At 40.2% G+C, this 21,757-nt stretch overlaps 1 protein-coding gene across 2 annotated transcripts in view; it reads left to right on the forward strand.

Annotated features, from left to right (window-relative positions):
* slc2a4rg (SLC2A4 regulator) overlaps window positions 1–21,757 on the forward strand; it is a 41,350-nt gene that overhangs the window by 3,545 nt on the left and 16,048 nt on the right. For both annotated transcript variants that reach the window (XM_003438876.5, XM_005448800.4), the window contains exons 3-4: window positions 18,508–18,608; window positions 20,667–20,905. In XM_003438876.5, the coding sequence (XP_003438924.1) occupies window positions 18,508–18,608; window positions 20,667–20,905 (340 nt within the window). The remainder of the gene's footprint in view (window positions 1–18,507; window positions 18,609–20,666; window positions 20,906–21,757) is intronic.

Here is a 21,757-nt window from a genome sequence, read left to right on the forward strand (position 1 = left end):
ATTTGATGTGTTTCCCACTTTTATCTTTGCATCCATTCACAAGCTTGGGCATGTGTGAATAGATTGTAGCTATAGATTTATGCAGCACATTGTAAACAATCAAACCAGATTTTGTGCTCTTGCGTCTATTAAGCCCCCATCCCACTACTAATTTGGTACTGAATATGTGGTGATAAAAGTGTTGCAGGCAGTTTTCATGCACAGCTCTGGACTTCTGTTCCTTACCAATGCTTCGACATCTGGCTAAAACTGTACAGTGGTTCAGGCATGAATGGTGTGGGGGCGTGCTGGTTAACTGACCGCATGTTTGGTATTTCATCCAGAATGGTTTCGAAACTCGTCTTAAAAGAGCCAAAGCTTTATGAGGACCAGGATTGCTCAAGCGCTTGACCAAGTGAAAAGGAGACTGCATGAAATAGTCACAGTGCATTTCGCTGATAACTCCATTATCTAGATTTCGGAAAGTTTTTTTTACTACTCACATGTCTAAATGTATTGATTGTACCTAAGCTCAATGCCATCTTTGTTGACCTTCTCTTGACGGGCTAGTGAATATATCAGCGTGATGTGTTCACTGTATGTCAGGCAGTAAAATGCACCTTTGGTGTGTGTGCGAGTGAATGTATTTTATTAGATGTTTCATGTGCATTGCAGTTTGCTTTTCCTCCAGTTGTTTCACATTATTTTCACACAGAAACACATGAATATTCCTGCCCAGGGCCTTCTGTGATTGGTCTTCGTTAAACATACATGCATACAGTTTCCTAAGGGTAGGCAGAACGTGCACCCTGGGACAAGCCTACTGCACTAAAGTGATTATGTAACAGTTAAAGCGGACTGGGAGAGGCTGTAGGTGGTGCCTAAGAGCATTTTCCTTCTTTTTATACAACTGTTGGGATTACTGTCCGTGTCCAAAAACTGTTTGCCTGTCAGACTGCACTTTCACACTGAAATACCTGTTAGCTGTATAAAAACAGAGCAGCTTCTTGTTGAATATGTTTATATGCAAATGTCACAATTCTTTAAGAGGTTCTGTATGATAATTTCTGCAAATGTAATAACATTCATCGTTACAAATAGTAAGCAGGCATTGTTTTTGTATGGGTCTGGGGGTTTGCACACTGCACGTTTACTCTTTTCCTTCCTTCTCTCATCATCACATGAATTTCACGTGCTGCTGGTCATGTATGATGTGAGGGAGTGTCTCCTGGGAGCATGCAAGACTGAGCGTGTGTTAAAAACCAGGGTTATAGTGTTACACACAGACAAAATGGCTCTTTTTTCTTTTCTTCTTCTTCTTCTTTTTTTTTTTTTACTGATCTGTCCAGTTTAGAAACATTTATGTTTCTTTTCATCTCCACAAGGCACAAGAACACAGTCTGGGTTGACACTATGCAGTGGCTAAAAGAGGTTGCATAACATTATATAACTGCGCAGTGATATTAGCGAGGCCTCTTTGTTGCTCCATTGACCTTTCGGAGTAACTTCTAGTCTCTACTCTGCTCCAACTGGTTTTGCTGGTGATAGAATCTCCTTTCTCTCTCTCCATGAAATTGTTTACCTAGTCATTATTCATATTTGGATTTAAACTAGGTCTGTGATTGATTCATTAGTTGTTTGCTCTATAAAACATAAGAAAGTATTGAAACTTGATCTTCCAGCTCTCAAGGTAATATTGGTAATATGAGATTATCAATATTTTTTTGTTTGGTAGCTAATAAATCTGTCTCTACGTAAAATGAATTTTGTACTGAGTCTAGTAGGAGAGCTCATAATGCTTGCTTAATTTTCTTGGCTCATCTCAGCTCTCTCTGTTACCCAGATGTGCATGCATGTGGTATTCATCACAAATTATAAGAGCACTTTAAAAGGGAACTCTTATTGCCACACAAACCCACTCACAGTAATTTGGTTTTGACAAATCTGGCTTTGACTTTCACAAAGTAACAGCACTGCGTTGCAGTGTAAGGTACCTATTTTTTCTGCTAGTGTTGGCCACATTTGGAAAGTGGTAGTTGTCTATGTGGGTGTAACCCCCAGTGCATTTGTAGCACTCTTTGCCTTGCGTTAGATTATGTCAACAAAACTATTTATTTTCATTGGTTCTCCACTGACTTGGGTAATACCTTCAGTGTGGGACAGGATTAACTGCGTTTAAAAAGAACTTACTTTAAAGATGTCACTCAGTCCTCTGTGTGTTTTATATTAACTGCTTTGTCAGTTGCATATTGTTTCTTCCATACAACTTGGTACTTTTACACCTTGTCTTGTTATTTTGCAAATGCTGCAAAGTAGGTCACTATTCCTTAGACAAGCCTGGACAAAGATCTTGCAGGAAGGAAGAAGAAGAATCAGCACATTTACTTGGGCACAAATGGTTATAGTCATCTAAACATAGTCAAACTGCAGCACATTTTTAAACATTCCCACCTGTCTTGTCAGCTGCGGTCTTAGTGTGTGTGTCTCCTTTTAACTCTCTTTTTTATGTTCTCTCTGCGAAGTCTCCCTTTCACCCACATCCTAAGTAGACCACGTCAACCTGTCAGTAGTCATCAGTGTCAGATCTAGTACCCCGATAACAGAACAAAGACCAGTTTGAATGAACATTAAAAGAGCTCTAAGAAGTGAAGGGGGCGGGGCTGTTTTGTTGTGATGTGAAAAGCTTTTCTCTTATCTGTCCTTGGTCAGGTACACCGTTACCACACTAGGGTAACATGAATAGAAAACATAGAATCAGCAAAAACAAGACACCAGGAGGGAAAAACACAGGTCTGTTTTTATCATAATTACTGACCGGCCTCTGACTCAGTCTGTATAAGAATCACCAGCAGGTTTTAGGTCTGGCGAGCAGGCAGAATGTAGTTCATCACCTCTCCATCCCCCTTCATCCACCTCATTACCAATCCACTTCTCCCAAAGGAGACATTACTGGCGATTGTTGAAGGTCAGAGTCAGAGGAACATCTGACCCACCCCCACTGTAGTGTGGGGATGTCTAACCCACATTCAGGGTGCTGACATTTTGTCCTGATTGAGGTAGATATAGTTGCATAGTTGCCTTGGAATGACACTTTAGGGTTTCCAGATTAGAGATTAAAAAAAATTAATGTGAGTGTTAAAGTGAGGAAAATTACGACAGTTATCAGTATTATTGCAGTGCTGTTAAAACACATAAAAAAATACACATTACACATGCAGCAACAGGACAACATGCAACGTTTTTACAAGAGTAGGTTACAAAGATAGCTTCAGTTTATATTGCTGGCAATGTGCTAACAAGTCAGACTGGCAGACTGTCATATTTCCCATTTTTTAGCCACCTGAAAAGTAACTTTGATTCTTTTTGAATAGTGGGAAGTACTTGTGAATGGATTTCCTTTCTGGATATTTTGCAGACAGGGTGGCAATTTTTAATCAAGTCTTTCTCAGCACTATGCTGAAAAATGAAATACGACCACACTTAAGAGTCAGTCCTGCTATTAAAAAGCTAAAAAAAAATATCTGCCCTGTCTTCTGTCAAACAAACTCGCTGCATCTGTTGCTAAATTTGGTTTATGCTGAATAGTACTGTTGTTATTTTTTAAAATGTGGCAATCAAACATAATTTCATTTATAATTAGGACTTTAAATGGTAATTGTGTGTTAAAAATGTGTTTTTTTTTCATAAAATCAATGTCTGCAAAATCCCTTCTGAATTAGAAGGTACATTTTCATCCTTGCTTGTAGCCTCCTTTCTTCTCTCCAGAGTACAAGAGGTTAAACCTCTTGCACTGACAGGCAGGGGTTAAAGGTCATCTTCAATGAATGGAGTCATGCAAGCGGGGAGGGTCAGATCAGGACGCAAGCAGGCATCTGGAATGTCTGCTAGGTCAGCCTCAGGATCTGGGTTATGAGCTACATAGGTGATTTATAACCACAGAGGATTGTAGCAGACAGCTTATCATCTAACTATGCAGCTTTACTGTCTACTGACTTGGAGGGGCACCGAGGAATGAGGATCTAGTATCAAAGTAAAAGGTTTTCAGGGTGCACCTTTGTGGCTGGCTCTGAATCACTCCTTCTTTAATACTAATAAGGGTCTCTGGAAGAAGCGCAAACTAATGGGGGAAATCTGCACCGTTTGTGTGTGTGTACAGAGCTCTAATGAGACATTAATCATCTCCTGATATGCGGTGAAGAAGAGAGGCAAAATTTCATTTCAGTTTCATAAGTGAGGAGGAGCGTAGGAGGCGTGCAGGAATGTTTTCTGCAAACAGCGCTCTGTTGCAAAAATACTGCTCTCTATATTATGTGTCGGATACATGTTCAGTTAAAAGGCCTCGACTGCTTTTTCGTGTTCGGTAGTGTATATGTCAGTTTTTATAATGTACATCTGTCCTCGGGCAGGATGCCTTAAGGACAGGGAAAGAAATGCTTATCACGAGGGAAGGAAACTCTCATTGCGCAGCTCTGGCAAGGCTGCAGAAAAATGCTTTATCGCTTGCTCACACACACTAATAGATGCTTACATAACGCCTCCTGTTCTGCCTCAGCAGCGTTTAAAGATTCCAAAGTCAACTATCTCTCCTTCTCCTCAGTCAGTCTCTCTGTCCTTCTGCCCAATTCTTTATACCAACCACCAGCTGTGCAATCCCCTCCTACCCACCGACAACTGCCACCTTTCTCTTTCCTGTGTGTCATTATATCCTTCCCTTAACTTTGCTTTATCTAAACAACTGTTATCATTCCCTCAATATCCTTCCCTGTTGAGTCATTGACTTTCTCTGTTGCAGTGTTGGGAAGGTTACTTTTGAAGTTTTACAGATTATTTTAGGGCTGGGCGATATGGCCTAAAATCCATATCGCGATATAATTTGAAGCATGTGCGGTAACGATATATATCGCGATATATTCTTTTCTTCTGTATAACGTATTTTCCACACTATAAAGCACACTTAAAATCCTTTAATTTTCTCAAAAATCGAGTGTGCCTTATGTATAAATTCTGGTTGTGCTTACTGACCTCGAACCAATTTTGGCGTGCAGAAATCTTTTAAAAAATGTTTTGATGAATTGTCAGAGCATTGCGGCTGCCGTAGTGAGGAGCTTCGCGGAGTAATCTGGGTCCAAAACTCCGTCCGCTTCAGGTCCCAAAGTCAAACGAACACTGAGAGTTAAAAACGGTCTAAATTCTTTCATCCTTAATAAAATCATCAGCGTTGCTGCTTTAGCAGGTGTAACAATTAAGTTTAACATCCATGAAAACAGAATTACATAGCATAACATTAGCGCAGTGAAGCTGGAGGATGAACGCCAACTTTTTTTTCCACTCCATAAAAGTTAACGTGAGGGATTCTGGTGGTTAGGGGCAAATGCAATCGCATAGCAGTTTTTGGCTTTCCCCATATTTCAAAAGTGCTTCATCTCTTTGCTATGACTGTCGCCTGGCATAATTTGCAGATGATAATGGTTGTAGCCGCTGCGATGCTTTCGACCAAAACAGGCGCAGCTTGATGACATCATCAACATGCGCTATCGCAATAGAGCGGTATAGTCAAAATCTCTATCGTTGGCCAAATTTATATCGTTTCTATCGTATATCGTTTATATCGCCCACCCCTAGATTATTTATCATTCTGTTAATTTTTTCAGAGATAAATCCCTTTCATGTTAGTTTTTATTCCAGCTTTATTAAGACATCTACAATTTTTTGCCATACAAGCATAAGGTTTGTCGCAACTGTTATCGTTCCTATCAACTCTTACTCAGGTGCAGCCATACTTTTGATCATTTAGACCTCTGCATCGTAGTGTCTATGTGGCCCACACTCCTTGCACATAGACTCCCAGCAGTTCAAACTGACAGAGAAGAGTGTAAAGCAAAAACAAATCATCTGCAGGCTGGAGAGAGGTAGTTTCTGCTGGAAAAAACAAAAAACACTTTAGTCTGTACAATAACATCAGAGGCCTTTCCTTATTTTGGTTGGAATTTGAAGCACTGAAAGACATTCTTGTCCCAAGACATGGCCACCTGCCTTGACGCGGTCAGCTGGTTACTCGCATGACAGACTCGGGTTGGTTCAAGTATTGCATTTTGACATGCGGGCAGAATCAGAAACAAAATGCAAGAATGGACACTGCATGTAGAGACAGGTTCTTGAATGCGTTGTTGCACTGATGTTTGTCCCAGGGCTTTGCTCACCCGCGTGATTTGCAAAAGGGCCAATAGAAAATGCAACAAAAAAGAATAACTTTTGTATTCTCACAGAAGCGTTACATGGGACATAATGTATTTGGATGCGACCCAATATTTTTATATGTAACTAATTTATTTACTTGTTTCCCCCCGTAATTGCACCAGATTACAGTTACTGGTATGTGCCCATACTGAAGCACAAGGCTGTGAAAGAAAATGATGGAGTGATTTTCTAAGTTGTTATTGGTGTCTAAATGTAAAAAAATAAACTAAAATATGATTTTAGCCCATTGTTTTGTTGTTATTAGGCAGCATCATGGGATTATAATGTATCCATCAGCTTATATGGACAATTGGATCCTTTTGTAATGTGCTGTAGATTGATAAAGTTTTTTTTTATCATGTTGCTAGGTGGTTGCTAGGCAACCTGATGCCATAATATATCATAAATAATTGGAGTTTTTCCAAGAAAAGTTTGGTGTTATTATAGGTAAATAAAAATGAGGTTATAGGTGTGATTTCTAGGCAACATGATGATTACGTAATATCTGACATAGATAACAACCTCCAGGGATGTAAGATGCACTTGGTCATGCAACTCCTGATGGCGTAGGAGGAATTAACAGATAAAGAAACAAACACAGACAGTCAGAGATACCGAATCAAGTCAAACTCTCATTTGTTTTCTCTTTTTGTGCAGTTTGTTTTTGTAGATGTGAATACACAGTCGGATATGGACCAAAACAGTTTTACTAAAATTCTTTGGACAAGGTGGTCTCAGTCTGGTTTCAGACAAACTCCAGAGAGGGTTGTTTATGATCCGACCTCAATCTGACTCAGTTAACAGGTATATGCTGCAAGTTTTTTGAGCTAGCAGAGCACTACTGATTGTGTATCATACAAAACCTGCACAATATTACCAGGTAAATACGAATGTTAAGAGTAAATTCTTCATGTTATCCACTTGTCCAGACCACAGCACCTTCCTCTCGTATTTACTTTGGTTGCTCCCTCCCCTCACATATCTGGCCAGTAAGCGTACCAAACATTCTCACGTGGTTTGTAGTGCCACATTTTGGATCGCTTGCAGTTCGCTTGGCGTTTTCTCTCTGTGAAAAGAAACCAAACCATGGAAAAGTTTACCAACTCCTGAGCTGATTCTTCCCCAGAGGAAATGATGTATAAGTGTGAAAAGACCCTTAATAACGTAAGTGGTAAATGGACTGGTTCTTATGTAGCGCTTTTCTACTCTACCTGAGCTACTCTGCCAAAGCTCTTGACACAACTTGCCTCATTTACCCATTCATACAAGCACTTTTTTCTGTGCTTTTTCCATTTAAGTTGTTTCTATCTAGCGTTCACAAACATTTATTCTCTGATGGATGCGTCTGAGAGCAACTTGGAGCTAGTATCTTTCCCAAGGATATTTGGCATGCAGACCAGGGATCAAACCACCAACCATAGCATTTAGCAATTGACCTGCTCTACCTCCTGAGCTACAGCCACCACCAATTTAATCATTGTCATTCCCCTGCACTGTCTCCTGCTGGGGAATAATAATAATAATAATAATAATAATGATAATAATAATAATAATAACAATAAAAGTACCTTAAAGATAATCATAGAAAGATGTATGAGTCAAGTTATGTGAGGTTTATAAAGTTGCCTTGCTACTGAATTTGATTTTCATTCTATACATAGTTTTTGGAGTCTGAACAATACTGAGGCTTTCCAAGTTTATTTCAGACTCCCATTTAAAAAAAAGGGGGGGGGAAAAAAAAAGAAAAAGCATGACAAAACAATTTTTCCCCTTCATTTTTTTTCATTCATAAGGTGTGGAAACGATGGCACGCTCATCACTGGAATTTTCACATTGTTTTTGTTGGCATTGAAGTTGCAGATTTGCAGACTCAAAAGCCAAGGAGTGATTTTGGGTAGAAAATGAGTTTACTGATGTGCAAGGTTAAAAGTTTTTTTTTTTTCTTTTCTCCAAAGCATATCATCTGACAGTATTATACATTTTAAATTGTAAAAATCCAATGACAAAGCTAATTATGCCAATTTTACTGCTCCTTCCTGTGAAAGATAGATTGGCACAACACAGCAGGAAAATGAAAATGTTCTGAGTATGCCGCGTAATGCTTCAGTGCATTTGCAAATGGCATCCAAAACCAGCTCCATGATGGCTGACAGCAAGCCACATTCATGGGTTTTCCTTTCCCTTGTTTCAAATCACAACACTTATAAATACACACACAACTCTATCGACGTCATCTCGTTCTGCTGACAACAAGGAGTGAAATTCAGACAGTACTGCAAACTTTAAAGTTTGATGGACTCTTACTACGTACTTTCCCCTGTGCAGAGCCGAGTGTCTTATAGTTGTTTAAATTACTGATAATGATTTTTGGGTTTGGTGATGTCACTGCTGATAACAGTTAACAGGAAATAAAAATCATTGTAAAAAATCCATATGTTGGTTGATATTCTTTCTTTTAGCTTACCTGGTGCAAACCTTGTGGTACTTCTGTATTAGCACACACACACACACACACACACACACACACACACACACATACCCCGCTCCCTTTTCCTTGGCAGGATGCTTATTTAACCTTTCTTTATCTGTTTAACTAAAATGGTGTGTCCTTGTGATGCTTTTTCTTGATGGCTTTTGGCCATTACTGAACTTATTATGTAGAAATTTCTGCTCTGTCAGAAAAATTTCCTCTTCTTTTTTCCTGTCTCTTCTTTGTTACACTGTGGCTATCTGCATCTCAGTTTGGTAGTATGCAGGACATGGGAAAAGCTTATTTCTGGCAGTGTCCTGAAAAACGTCAGGTGAACATGATCTCACTTGTAGTAAACGACTTTGACAGCCCCGTCTTTTGGTTTAGTCAAAAATTCAGTTGTACTGAGCTACTGGCATTTCAGTCGTTTTTGTGTTGGCACAGACTTCTCAAAGTGCCAGGAACTGCAAGGGATTCAATACATCAAAATGGGAAGAAAATACCTGGAAGCACTGCATAGACTGTAAATCTTCTCTTCAAAATAATTTTCAAAGATTAGGGCTTAGATAAACAGATTATAAAAAGCTACCACACCCAGACTCCGAAAAACCAGTGGGCCCAGATCCTCACAAGCTTCTAGAAACCCCCTACGCTTTGTGTGTATCCTTAAGTGTGTGTAGACATGTGCATCCTGAACAAAAGAACTACAGTATACGGGCTTTGATAATCACTTATCCTCATGCTGGTGGACAAGATGAGCAGTCAAGCAACATGTGAACAGATGTGTGTTTTCCTTTTTCACCCCCCTATTTTTCTCTTCATCTCATCAACACGCACAGACGTGTGTGTACACACACACACACACACACACACACACACACACACACACACACACACACACACACACACACACACACACACACACACACACACACACAATCGCTTTCATTCTGTAGCCACAGTGAGGTAGTCAGGTTTCATTTAACACCGATCTGCCAGTAAGGCTGTTGTCCTCTCACCTCCTGGTTATTGCTTCATGCGTCACACTGTTTGCTCTCCCCTGCTAAGCTATTCAGCAATATTTACACATAAGTCAGTTATATGCAAATTATAGATGACTCCATGATTTAGCCACATGATACACATATGTTTCATGTGGCTAAATGGAAACATATGTTTCCATATTATTGTTTGATAAAATGTATGTGTCTGGGTTGTGTGTAACAGAGAAATAGAAGGAAAAGAAGTGGAGCTCCTTTTGCTTTATGTGCACATTGTTTGCTTTTTCACCTGTTAACTTGGTATCTGTGCTCTCCAATTGATGGGATTGATTTTTTTTTTCCACACACCCTTTTTTTTTGTCTTTGAGCTAGCTAAATCTTATCAGTCCTATTGAAGAGAAAGCACTTCACACGGCCCATATTTCCAAGTTTTGCTTGTTTGTTTTATAACTACAATAGTATTTTGCTTCACTTGAATTTAAATTTAGTTGCTATTAATAACACATGAAGAGGGTTATAAGCATTTATTTATTTATTTATTTTAGCTGAGTACTCTCAGGAACACACTGGCTGGACTCCTGACTGCTGCCAAGATAATGTGGAGATTTCCGGCCTGTGGAGAGGCATAAAGTAACCCCTCTTAATCGTAGTGGATTCCAGCACCAACATGCCACTGCACAAAGCAGTGAGTGTGTGAAGCTGTTCAGTGAGGTGTTAAGTACAGCACCGATCACTTCCTGACTAACCTGTAGAACTTTCATAGCTGTCCCAAAGCACAGAAATACTGTGTGCATGTGCATGTGTGTCCGAGCCGCAGAGACTTGGATGAAAAAGATCTGAATGTCTGACAGAAAGACATCTTGCTTGCACAAAGCATGACTTTCACTGGGCCAGAGCTCCATCGGGGCAAGTTCACCCATCTGTTTGTTTGTCTGTGTGAGAGAACGAGCCTGTCCTAGTCTGACCAACCACCAACCACTCGGCCTATCCTTATTGGAAAATGCATAACTCTCAGAGGGGAACCAGCATTTGCATTCAGCTAGTCATCCTCCTCATCATATTACATCCAACATTCATTTTGCAGTGAGCTGATAAATGTTTAAAACCCCCCAAAACAAAACAGAAAAACCTAGCAGGTTGGACCAGCAGTGAGGTTTAATACTATTTCAATAATCTGTGACAGTTTCATCATCATCACCATCATCTCTCTAGTGTTTCCATGATGTGCTCTTATTGCTTCCATTTATCTTATTAACTATTCCATTCTTGACGTGGCAGAGTGATAAAGGGACCATTTTCCTTACCTTATTCCCAATACTGTCATAAGGCCAGAAGCTCCACAGGGAGGCTTAAATTACTAAAAGATATGGTTTATGGCATTTTCCTCTATATTAGTCACTATCCGGTGCAGTTTGGCAGGATTAGTGAGGAGCGGAGAGTAGGATGATATTCAGTGGAGATCTGGGTTGAGTAAAAAAATTATTTTTTTTTTTTTTTAGCCATTTGTTGTGATCGTACATTTACCACGGAATTGTGGATTTTCTTGTACATTAAATCCACAAGTATTAGGTTTTTTTTGTGCATGCTTATCAGTCCACCACAAAACTGTGTCAAAGGTCATCCTTACACGACAAACATAACTCCTAACACATCTTTGCTTTTACTGCACAGTAAGCAAACAGGCTGTAGACAAACATTCAACTTAGAAGCCAGGTAATAGTTTTGCTTTTAACTCTTTGCTTCACATTCATTTTTGTTTTTTGTTTTGTTTTTTTTTAGAAATTTTTGCTAGAGTGCTTCTACTGATATGCTTCGTGCGACCCCTACCTTTTTTTTTAAGATAAAAAAAGATAGTGATCAGTTTATTTTACTGGCTGGAGTCTTTGTCTGTCTGACGGCGCCCTGCAGATATTTGGCTTTATAGGAGTAAGTAGAGCAGAGTGGCTTTGCAACAGCTTTGGTTTGCCTTTGCAAAACACAGGAAACCAAAGGCCTGCTCTGGCTTGTGATGGCAGACGGACAAATCTCAGGAGTAAGCAAGTGTAGGAGTGAGAAGTGAAGAATTTAAAACAAAATAAAAGCATGACTTCTTCAGGAAGAGAACTTGACCGTTATTCAAAGCCTTTTCACCATTTACACGAAGTAGCATTTCTAGTATTTATTTATTATTTTGCCAGTTAATGTGAGTACATTGAGTGGCAGGGTGGTTTAAATTAGTTTGACACATACATGTGATATGCACTGATGACTTCTTACTACATGTACTCAAATATAGATTCATATTTGTTTTGATAAGGAGTCGATGTTTTCAGGCAGAAAGGTCTTTTCTTGTTTAGTTCCTAGAGGAAAATAAAGGCACAGGCCAGAAGTGAATACCCCGCATTCCCCCTAGCAACAACATTGTTATTGGAGGGAACTAAGGAACTAAGTTAATCTTGTTGTATATCATCCACTGACAGTGGGGAAGTTAAGGAAGGTACCTGAGAGACATTAACACTATTATAAAGATGTCTAAAAGTAGAACTACTGACTAATTGTAGTATTTATTATTTCGTAATAACATTACATGTATAAGCAATATGCGGCTATAATACAGATTTGATGTCTTACGTGAGGTAGTAGTACCATAAAGTGTGGCTATGGAAAAGTGACTGTGGATTTTTTATTTATTTATTTTTTATTCATTGATGAGGTGAGGTGAGGTTTAAAGTCAACCTTTCTTCACTCGGTGTCTGGTTGCATTGGACTGTGTTAAGCTCGCACTGTAAATCTGATCACCTACAATTACCCCATGCACAGTTTATGAGCATGGTATGCAGTCAGGCAGTGTGTCATGATCTACTTTGTCATCATCCTTTTAAGTGCTGTTGCTGAGTCAACATTTTCTCACTGAGGCATGTTCGTCACAAGCACCTGTGTGATCCTGAAATGGGATGTGCGGTTACTCGACACAAAATAACCATTATTCACTGAGGTTTGAATCAGTGCGAGCTTGTAGTTCAGCTGAAATTCGTAGATACCATCCTCTGTGTTGTGTAGTTTATGACATCTTGAGTGAAACGCCACCGCCACAGAGGGAATCATGCCTTTTGCTCAACGTCTAGCCGGTATTATTTTGCCAGAACAAAGCTATCTGTTGTTTGTGCTTCTCCCTAAGGGCACAGATTGCGTTCTAGGATCAAGAGAGAGAGAAAGAGAGGGCTTTTTGTCCCACCACTGAATAACCATCACACTCACAACCCACTTTAAAGAGACACGGCTCCTGTCTGACAGCCTCTCTCTCTCCGGGGGTTCAAAGCCTGGAGACTTACATAAGCAGCAACATGTGTATTGAATGGACAATAATGGCGGACTTAGGAATATACACACACATGCGTGGTTACATGCACAATGATAATCATACTTAATGCCTACCCACACATCTATATTTATATACTTCATATATTTTTACATTGTATTCATTCAGTTTATACAGTGCATAGTACCTTTACATAGAAGTGTAAAGCAGGAAGCCTAGAAAGAGGCAGAGTGGACACTAACACCAGCTTGTGTTGGGTCTGGGGTAGAGTGTTTAATGCTAATCATTACCATCTGTCTGCAGCAAAAATAGTGAGACAGAAAAAGATGAACAGAGGGCATTACGTAATACTGTGGAGTCAAGGCAAGATGATGAGGGGCATAGAGAGTGTGGGATTGAGAGTAGTGGGTGTGGAAGGGGCAGCTGTCCGAGCTGCACCCCAGGCAAGAGGAACATCAACACAAGCCTGGTCTTTTCTAATAGCCTCTATTGTCTTAACGTTACCTCATTGTACAGAATATCCCAGTTAGATGACATTTTGCTGAATGTTCTTCATTTTTAGACAACAGTCCACATTTTCTGAAGGCAGCATTTACAACCCTCTTAGTCTGAAATAGACTGAAATCAAAAAGAAAGAAAACACCTATTACAGCAAGGGAGGAAAAAAGTATGTTAGCAACACAATTTGTGGCTTTGTGGCTGCCATCTATTTATCTGTCAGCCTCCTTCACAGAGTGTGTGCATGAGGATGACTAATGAAGGCCTAATTTTTAGAGATGAATTAACAAAAGGCTTTCCCTAAAGAAAACTATGTCTTTTGATCGGAGATGTTACCTCTATTTTTGGTGTGCATATCTCTCTACCCCATGTGCATTTGAATTTGTTTGTGTTCAGTAACGATACCTCATAAGAAAACATAGGAAAAACACCAGTCAGCATGTGCTGAATGTGTAGGGTTAGATTCCATGATGACTCAAACAGAGAGGTGCTTCAAAGTTTATTTTATTCATGTAATTGTGATGCCGTGTTTGCTGTCTTTCTAACTGCCAATCACACGCAAGCCTCTGCCAATTTAAGGCACGTGCACCTGCTTTGAAAATGAGGAAGTCAGCACACATACAGTACATACAGGCACAAAAAAAGCTATCTGATGCCTGTTTTGGGGATCATGTTGAACACATGATCACATTGGACAGATAAGTGCTATTTAAAACCTCCACCACCGGGGCTTAGGGGAAGATCAGAGATTATTGTTGGCAGTGTGTTGCTCCAGTGAAAACTGGACCTGTCATACTGAAGTGATACAACAAAACGATAAATATTACAAATACTGCCAAGTCCCTGTCACTCTGCCTTCCTCTTTTTTTGACCTTCTAAAACTGGAGTCAAGTGAGGCACAGTTTCTTTCTTGGTAAACAAGATACATCAATGTAGTCTCATTGACATGCAGGAGAAGCCCTAGATAAGAGGGGGATTGTTGGTAGTCAGTTTTTATAAAATGAGTATATTCTTTGGCATACAGGTGAGATACATCAGTGGCATTACATGAAGAAGAAATAGCAGATAGAGAATCCTAAATAGAAATCTATTTTACCCCTCTAAAGAGCAAATCCACAACAGGAATTTGTATAGATTTGTACAGTACTCTAATGGGAGACGTAGTTTTTATGTCAAAGTGAGAACCTAATATAAATGTATGGCCCTGTTCCAATTATTTGACAGAGGCTTCAAAATAACTGCCCAAAGGCATTACCAAGTAGTGAGACACTTCTAGAAGCACTTTGGATACACATGCAATTATCAGATTAGGTTGGGAAAAACTCAGATGAAAAGTGTACTTTAGAAAAGCCAATACAGTATGACAAATCTTCAGCCATATACACAGTGTATCGCTTTTTCAGTCATGTGTTGACCTCGATCTTAAGTGGGCTATCGTTCTATAAACCAGGCAGATCCTAGGGATTTTGACTGGAATGGTAACTAGAGCAGAGGTGATGTGTTAAATATAGTGGGGAGGCCCTGTCGTCTCCCCAACAACAGCACAGAGCCCACTATAGTACCGGCTGGTGGTGCCAAACAGTAACTCGGCAGCATCGCATCAACACTGGCAGTATCAGAGTCCTCAAGTGTCCCCTTAGGAAACTTGGAAAACTACCATGTTTTCCACATCCACATAATAAAAAGTCAGCTGGAAAATCATCCCACGGAAACAGCCAGCTCTTGCCTGGCTTATTGCACTGCACATTAGGTGAAATGGTCATCTTTAAAACTTAACTGTTTTTGGCACACAATATACAAATATACACATCCTTGCCCCCCCCCCCCCCCCCCCCCCCCCCTTTCCATAATCACACCTTGTTGTTCCTGCCTGCTTCTTGGCTTGGCTTTAAGTGGCAGTCTCTTTCTCTCCCTCTCCCTGTATGTGCCTGGGCCTGGCTTGTTGATTTTTAGCTGGTTGTGTTGTACTGCTGCCAGAGGGGAGTGTTTTTGGCCCAGCCAAGGCCAATACAAGTTGAGGGAGGAAGGAAGGTAAGAGGCTGTGTGTGAGCGAGATTGAGTGAATGGTGTTGTTTCGGCATGTACTTAAGTGTGCCAAATGCTTCAACCAAACTAGACGCAAAACACACACACACATGCAAGTACTGTAAAATAGAGTTAGAACTTCCCAATTGACGTATATTACCTGTCTCATAAAAGAGAGTTGTCAATGGCACTGCTTGTAAATTTAAGAGCTTCAATTGCAAATGATGTCATTATAGTTCAACAAATACCAAAGTTACCACATAGTATGTGCCTACACATGTTCATCTGCATATGTGGGAGGGTGGAGGGCTGCTATGTTTATCATGTCACTATTAAATTTACTGCATGCCATAAATGCACCACGGATAGACTCTATGGTTCATGTAAACATCCTGATTGGGGGATTCGGAAACCAAAACCCCACCCTTCTCCTCTCCCAAATACATATACATATACCACACACAGACCAACTATGTTGACAGCAATCTCTGTTCTCCCTTTGCCTCACTCTGGGCACTAAATAAAGACATCCCCAGTTTAACTTGCTCCAAAATAAAGCCTCTCATAAGAAGATGCAGACAGATTTACGGCACATCAGTGCTGTTGCTCTTTCAGCTGTCATCCACTCGCACCATGTTTAAAGGCTCCTTAGTTATTTCACAGGCAGATGAGAAGTGAAAACAAGAGTAGCAGGCCGTGCTATTTAGTGTACAATATCTGCGTTAGAGTGAGCGACGAACAGGGAATGTTATCTGTCTAATCTGGTTTTATGATGGTAAAATGTGACAGCTGTCTGCTTCTAAGTTGATGTAAACATTGATATCAAAGTCGGTGTGATATCAGATTAGCTCTGCTGCTGTCAGCAAGAATAAAAGTCAATCAACAACTGGCCTTTTTAGAAAAGGTTTCTGAAGGAGGCCTTGACTGTTTTGTTTTTGTGTAATTAATGCACACTCAAACACATTAAAAACTTGAACCAGATGCAATGAAACTGTGGTGGAGTTATCGCTGCTTTTTCTGGTAAGGAGGAAGGAAAACACTCAATGTCAGGAAATCAGGGTGGGTTGTAGGGATGGGTATTAATGAGTGCTGGGGTGTGCTGGAATGGGTGTGTCTATATCAATGTGTACAAGAGGGGAATATCAAAGTTTGAATGAGGCCATACATGAACTACAGGGATTGTTGTCCTCCCAGTTTGTGTTTGTTTTTCCAAATCTCTCTTGCTAAGGCCACACACCAGAAAACAGACATGCATGACTGTCAGTGGTATGCTATCAGAGTACCACACTATATGCAGGCCAAATGGAAGGTAACCAAGAGCCCTAGAGCACATTTTATAGATGGATTTTATTAAACGAGAGATGGAGGTAAATCAGTCCCTGCCTGACCCGAGTTATTGCTGAAAACAAGGCTAATGACTGCAATAGGACACAGCTAATCTTGTTATCTCTTTATCTCGTGTGTGTGTGGGTGTGTGGGTGTGTGTGTTGTCCTGTGTGCTGCACACCCTACTTCTGACCATGGCTTCTATTTTGGCAGTAGTTTGAATATTATAGAGTATATCCTGCCATTTTTCCAAATGTCTGCGTTGAATTCACAAACATACACAAGTTTTGGGATGCTGGAGAGTAAAACCAACAACTTTTGTGGGAGCACATTTGTGCTCAGACTGGCTGAAAGATTTCTCCGTATCTGGTACATTCCATTTTGATCTGTTTGCTTCCTGTCCGACACATTCTCATCAGCGTGGGAGCTTAGGCACTTTTTAAAAATTTTTTCTGCGTCTGTAAAATGTTTTAGAGACTTCTCATTTGAAAATGTGTGTGAATGTGCGCAGATACACGTAGACTTGCTGTTTTAGAAGCGTACTTCTCTTGTTTGTTGATTCCAGCATGAAGTGTGTGTGTGTGTGTGTGTGTGTGTGTGTGTGTGTGTGTACGCGCACCGAGAATTCAAGAGTGGATCTCTGCCAGGGCTTAGGGCTTGGCTGAGAAAATGCCTCAAACCAGTTTACTCTGGTTGTGTAGTGAAGAAGTCTGGGGCGGGACTAGAGCTCTTAAAGCTGCAGACTATTCTCTATGAGAATATGAGTGTGTGTCTACTGTGTATAGCACAGATCGGTAAATTTGGATTTATATTTACTTACATAGCTGATTGGTATGGACACTGGTATGTCTTTGATAGGGCCTCTTTTTTTCAGGATCTTACATGAGAATTGAAATCTGTTTATGTGTGTGCAAATGTGAACAACTGTGTGGGGATGAATGCCTGGCCTGGCCTCAAATAGTTTTCCCCACATTTTGCTTTCAAGGACAGTAGAAGTCTTAAATAGAACCAACAGATATAATAAGTGTGTGTCTGAAGCAGATAAGGTTATTTGTCTTTGCAGGATCTTTTTTTTTAACAAGAATGCCTTATGCCAAAACACACTGTTTAGGCTGTTTGTGCCTGTGTTTGTGAATGTTTTCTGGTGTCAGTTCAAGTGGGTAGTATGAACAAGATTTAAGATGAGGGTGGATTGCTTTGCATGGGGCGTTCTGAGAAGGAACTGAGCAAAAAGCATGGTTCTCCCCTCTAAGCGAGGTTGCACAAGCTGTGCAGAAACACACCACAAAACACTTTCACTCTAGAGGCATTGTCCCCGTGTTTGTATATATGCACACAAGCACATATTTGAACCCACACAATAGTAAGTTGTCTAAGATTTACTGTACATGAAATTACATATCTCTCTGTGCTCTGGCTACTTGTTGGACTTGTTTACCTCCTAATCTAAATTTCTTCTAACATCACAATTTGTATTTTGTGGCTGTATAGAGAATTGAATGTTTCTCTGGGGACAAGGTTAGACTGTTTTTTTTCCTTAAATATTTTCTAATACTCTGAAAAACAGTCAAGACAAACCTGTTTTATAGAGCATGGGGTTAGTTAGACAAGAGTACCCCTTAAAACTACACCAGATATGTTTCTCGTGCTCAGTGTCCATTTTTGTTTTGCAGGAAGCCGTCAGGTCATGCCGATAAGGAGGTGATGGCTGCCACCGTCCTGACCTCACTGTCCACATCACCTTTGGTGCATTACCCTTTGTCTGCACCCACAGGTAACACCAATGGCTCGGCATCAGCTGCATTCATGCACCCATGCACCTACTGCTCCTTGAGTGCAAGCTGCTTTGTCACACACTGACTCATCCACTGTGTTTAACAAAATCAAGGACATTCACATTGTGTTGCTCGCTGGGGACGGTGCTCATCACAAATCACTTGATGTTAGTTTACCCTGACACAGACTGAGCTGCTGACTCGTTGATGTGTTAACATGTATTTATCCCAGAGAAGGGTCACGCAGTGTTATTAGCACTTTATTCCCTCATCTTTCCATGCATGTATGTTTACCCAAGCCCAGCACTTACTGCCAACTGTTTAGCCTTGACCATTTCACCACAGCTCCTTTTGCTGTTTCCAGTGTTGCTGTGGTTGCTATTACCATGCCAACCACCAGACGGTCAAAGTCCTGACAGCTTTTTAGCTCAGCGTTAAACCCGGGCTGCTGGTTTTTTGCTCTCAGGAAGAGCTCATATAGTTTTTATCTCTAAAGGCTAGAAGCACCCTGTTGACACTGCTGCACCATTTTGGACATAATAGAAATAAACCAAGAACGTAAGCTTTCATTTTAGAAATGGTCTGTGATGCCGTCATTAGATTAGATCAGAGGATGCTGTGGGTTTGTGATTGCAATGCTTGATGAAATGCTTATTTGACAAAATATTTCAGAAAGGGGGTGTTGCTTGATTACTCTGTGGTAAATCACAGTGGTTTTTATAAAAAATATCCATGGTTGTATGGATCCCTGTTGAGATAGTTTTTTTTTTTTAATGTAAGCTCCAAAACCTCCCCTTATATTTTTGTAACTTAAAAATTAAATTGTTTATTTATTTGTTTAGCTCCTGGTGGATTTGGTTGTTAAAAAAGTGACAGGTTTTGTTTTTATGAGTTGAGACAGGATTGGATATCCTATTTTTATTTTTATATTTTTTTGTGTGAAAACACACAGTCCACTGAAGCCCCTTGATAATTCTGAAAAATAGTTTGATAACCCTTATCTCTTTATATTTGTATGGGAAACAGTTATTGAATTGTAGAAGTTCTCTCCAAAATGTATGATATTAGTCCTTGCTCTGCGTTTTTCACTATAATTTGCCAGATTAAAAGTCAGATAAAGCCATTGTGATAATCAAGTCTTAAAGCACTATATAATTGATCAGCAAATTAACAAATGTATTGAAGGGTTTCTGGGCCTATACACTGGAAATTGTATAGTATTCATTCTGGGAAGTAAAGAAAGTTTGGACTCAATGGTTGAAGTTTCAGTATACAGTAGCTAAAAAAAATATGTGGTGTAGTAAAGAATCCATTGTTTTAGATATTATATAATTTGTGGAAATACGCTTGCAAGGTTTATAGATTAAGATATATGTTTAAATTTTTTTGTGACATTAGAATTGGGATTGTTTTGCAAGAGAGCCCCAATATTATGTTTCCAGTAATGCAAATTTAAAATTGAGAGGTATTATGAAAGAGTTCTGATAACAGATCAAATTAAAATTGGTTGTCCATTCAAGGCCATCTCCTTGTGCACCCCCTGGACTGTTTTTTCTTTCTTTTCTTTTTTTTCCTTCAGGGCAGCTGTCCACTTAATTTGTGTCTGCAATGGCCACTGAATCTGGTCCAGTTTGCCAAAACTGCTGCCCTTCAACTTCATTGTTATTTTGGGGGAATGGAGAAAGTTGCAGGGAGGCAAATCTAATGAGGGGCCCATATGGTGAATGAAGATTGTTATGTTGTCTGGCCAAAAAGTGCTCTGAGCTGGCACTCTGGTATGCAGCATGGTCAGAAGATGACGGGAAGCGATCTGAAAATAACAGCTGTGTTGGAAGCTCAAAGCTGTCTTCTCATCCATGAGATGGCCAGATTTAAATCGGCTAAGTTTGCTGTTTTTATGGACCTGTTCTCAGAACTTCTATTTTTTTCTCATACCTCACTGGTTCACATTTGGCTCTTAGTTCATGGTCAGATTTGTATGTCTTCAAACATAAAACATCCTCATTTCAGTCACGTCTTGCCAATAACAATAAGTTGTTGTGTTGTATTAACTACAGCCCCCGAGCCGGCCGGCAGAGCTTGGAAAGAGGTGCTGTCAGCTAGCTACAGCAGTTCGACCAGTGGCAACTGGAGCTGGGATGCCAGTGACCATTCAGTCCCCTCCACTCCGTCCCCACCACTTTTAAACGATACCAACAAGAACTTCCCGCTCTCGTCCCAGGGTGATGATGGCAGTGAGGATGTCACAGAGAGCCCGCACTTCATGTTTGAAGACCCCATACCTCGGAAGCGAAAGGTAAAGATAAAAGCTTACGTCCTGACTTTCTTTCTTTCTTTCTTTCTTAACTTGGGCAGTTTTGTGGCATCCAAGCGGCTTGAAGCTTGAGGCAGTGGTGTCACACCTCTGAAGCTTCGACTTTGTTTGTTTTGGTCTCAACAGTTTTTTTTCACCTGACTACACCTGATGATTACAGTTTGTGTTTAGATTTGGTGTAGGCTGCTGGGGGCTTCCCATAGTGCACTGAGCATTTCTTCTTCTTGACCTTTTTTCCCCTCTGTGTTTATACACCATACTGCATTTCCACAGCATGTATGTTGTCCTGTCTCACTCCTCTCACCCCCAGCTGATTGCAGCAGATGGCTGCACTGAGTCTGGTTCTGCCGGAGGTTTCTTCCCATTAAAAGAGAGTTTTTCCTTCCTGCTGTTGCCAAGCCCTTGCTTTTAGTGGGTCGCCTGATTGCGGGAGTGTTTGCTGTATTATTGTAGGGTCTCTACCTCACAATATAAAGCTCCTTGAAGTGACTGTTGTCGACTTGATAAAGTTTCATAGAGAAGTTTAGTTTAAGTTTAAAAGAGGAAAAAGCAGATTAAATTTGAATTTTGAATAGGGAATAATCAGTGGTTCATCCACCCATCTGTCCATCCATTTTCTTAACCACTTATCCAACTTAGGGTCCCAGGGGCCAGGAGGCTATCCCAGCTGTTATAGGGTAAGAGCATTTAACACATGCCTAGGCTAAATATATAGAGTGCATCCTGAAGATAGTAAATCAAGCTGAGCTTGTATACAAACAGCTCTGTGCCTTTCTGATTTTTAAGTACTAGGTAGGAGAGATAGAAAATCCACAACACAAACAGTCAAACATA

This window comes from Oreochromis niloticus, linkage group LG20 (assembly GCF_001858045.2).
Source record: "Oreochromis niloticus isolate F11D_XX linkage group LG20, O_niloticus_UMD_NMBU, whole genome shotgun sequence".
In the NCBI taxonomy this organism is placed as follows: Eukaryota; Metazoa; Chordata; class Actinopteri; order Cichliformes; family Cichlidae; genus Oreochromis; species Oreochromis niloticus.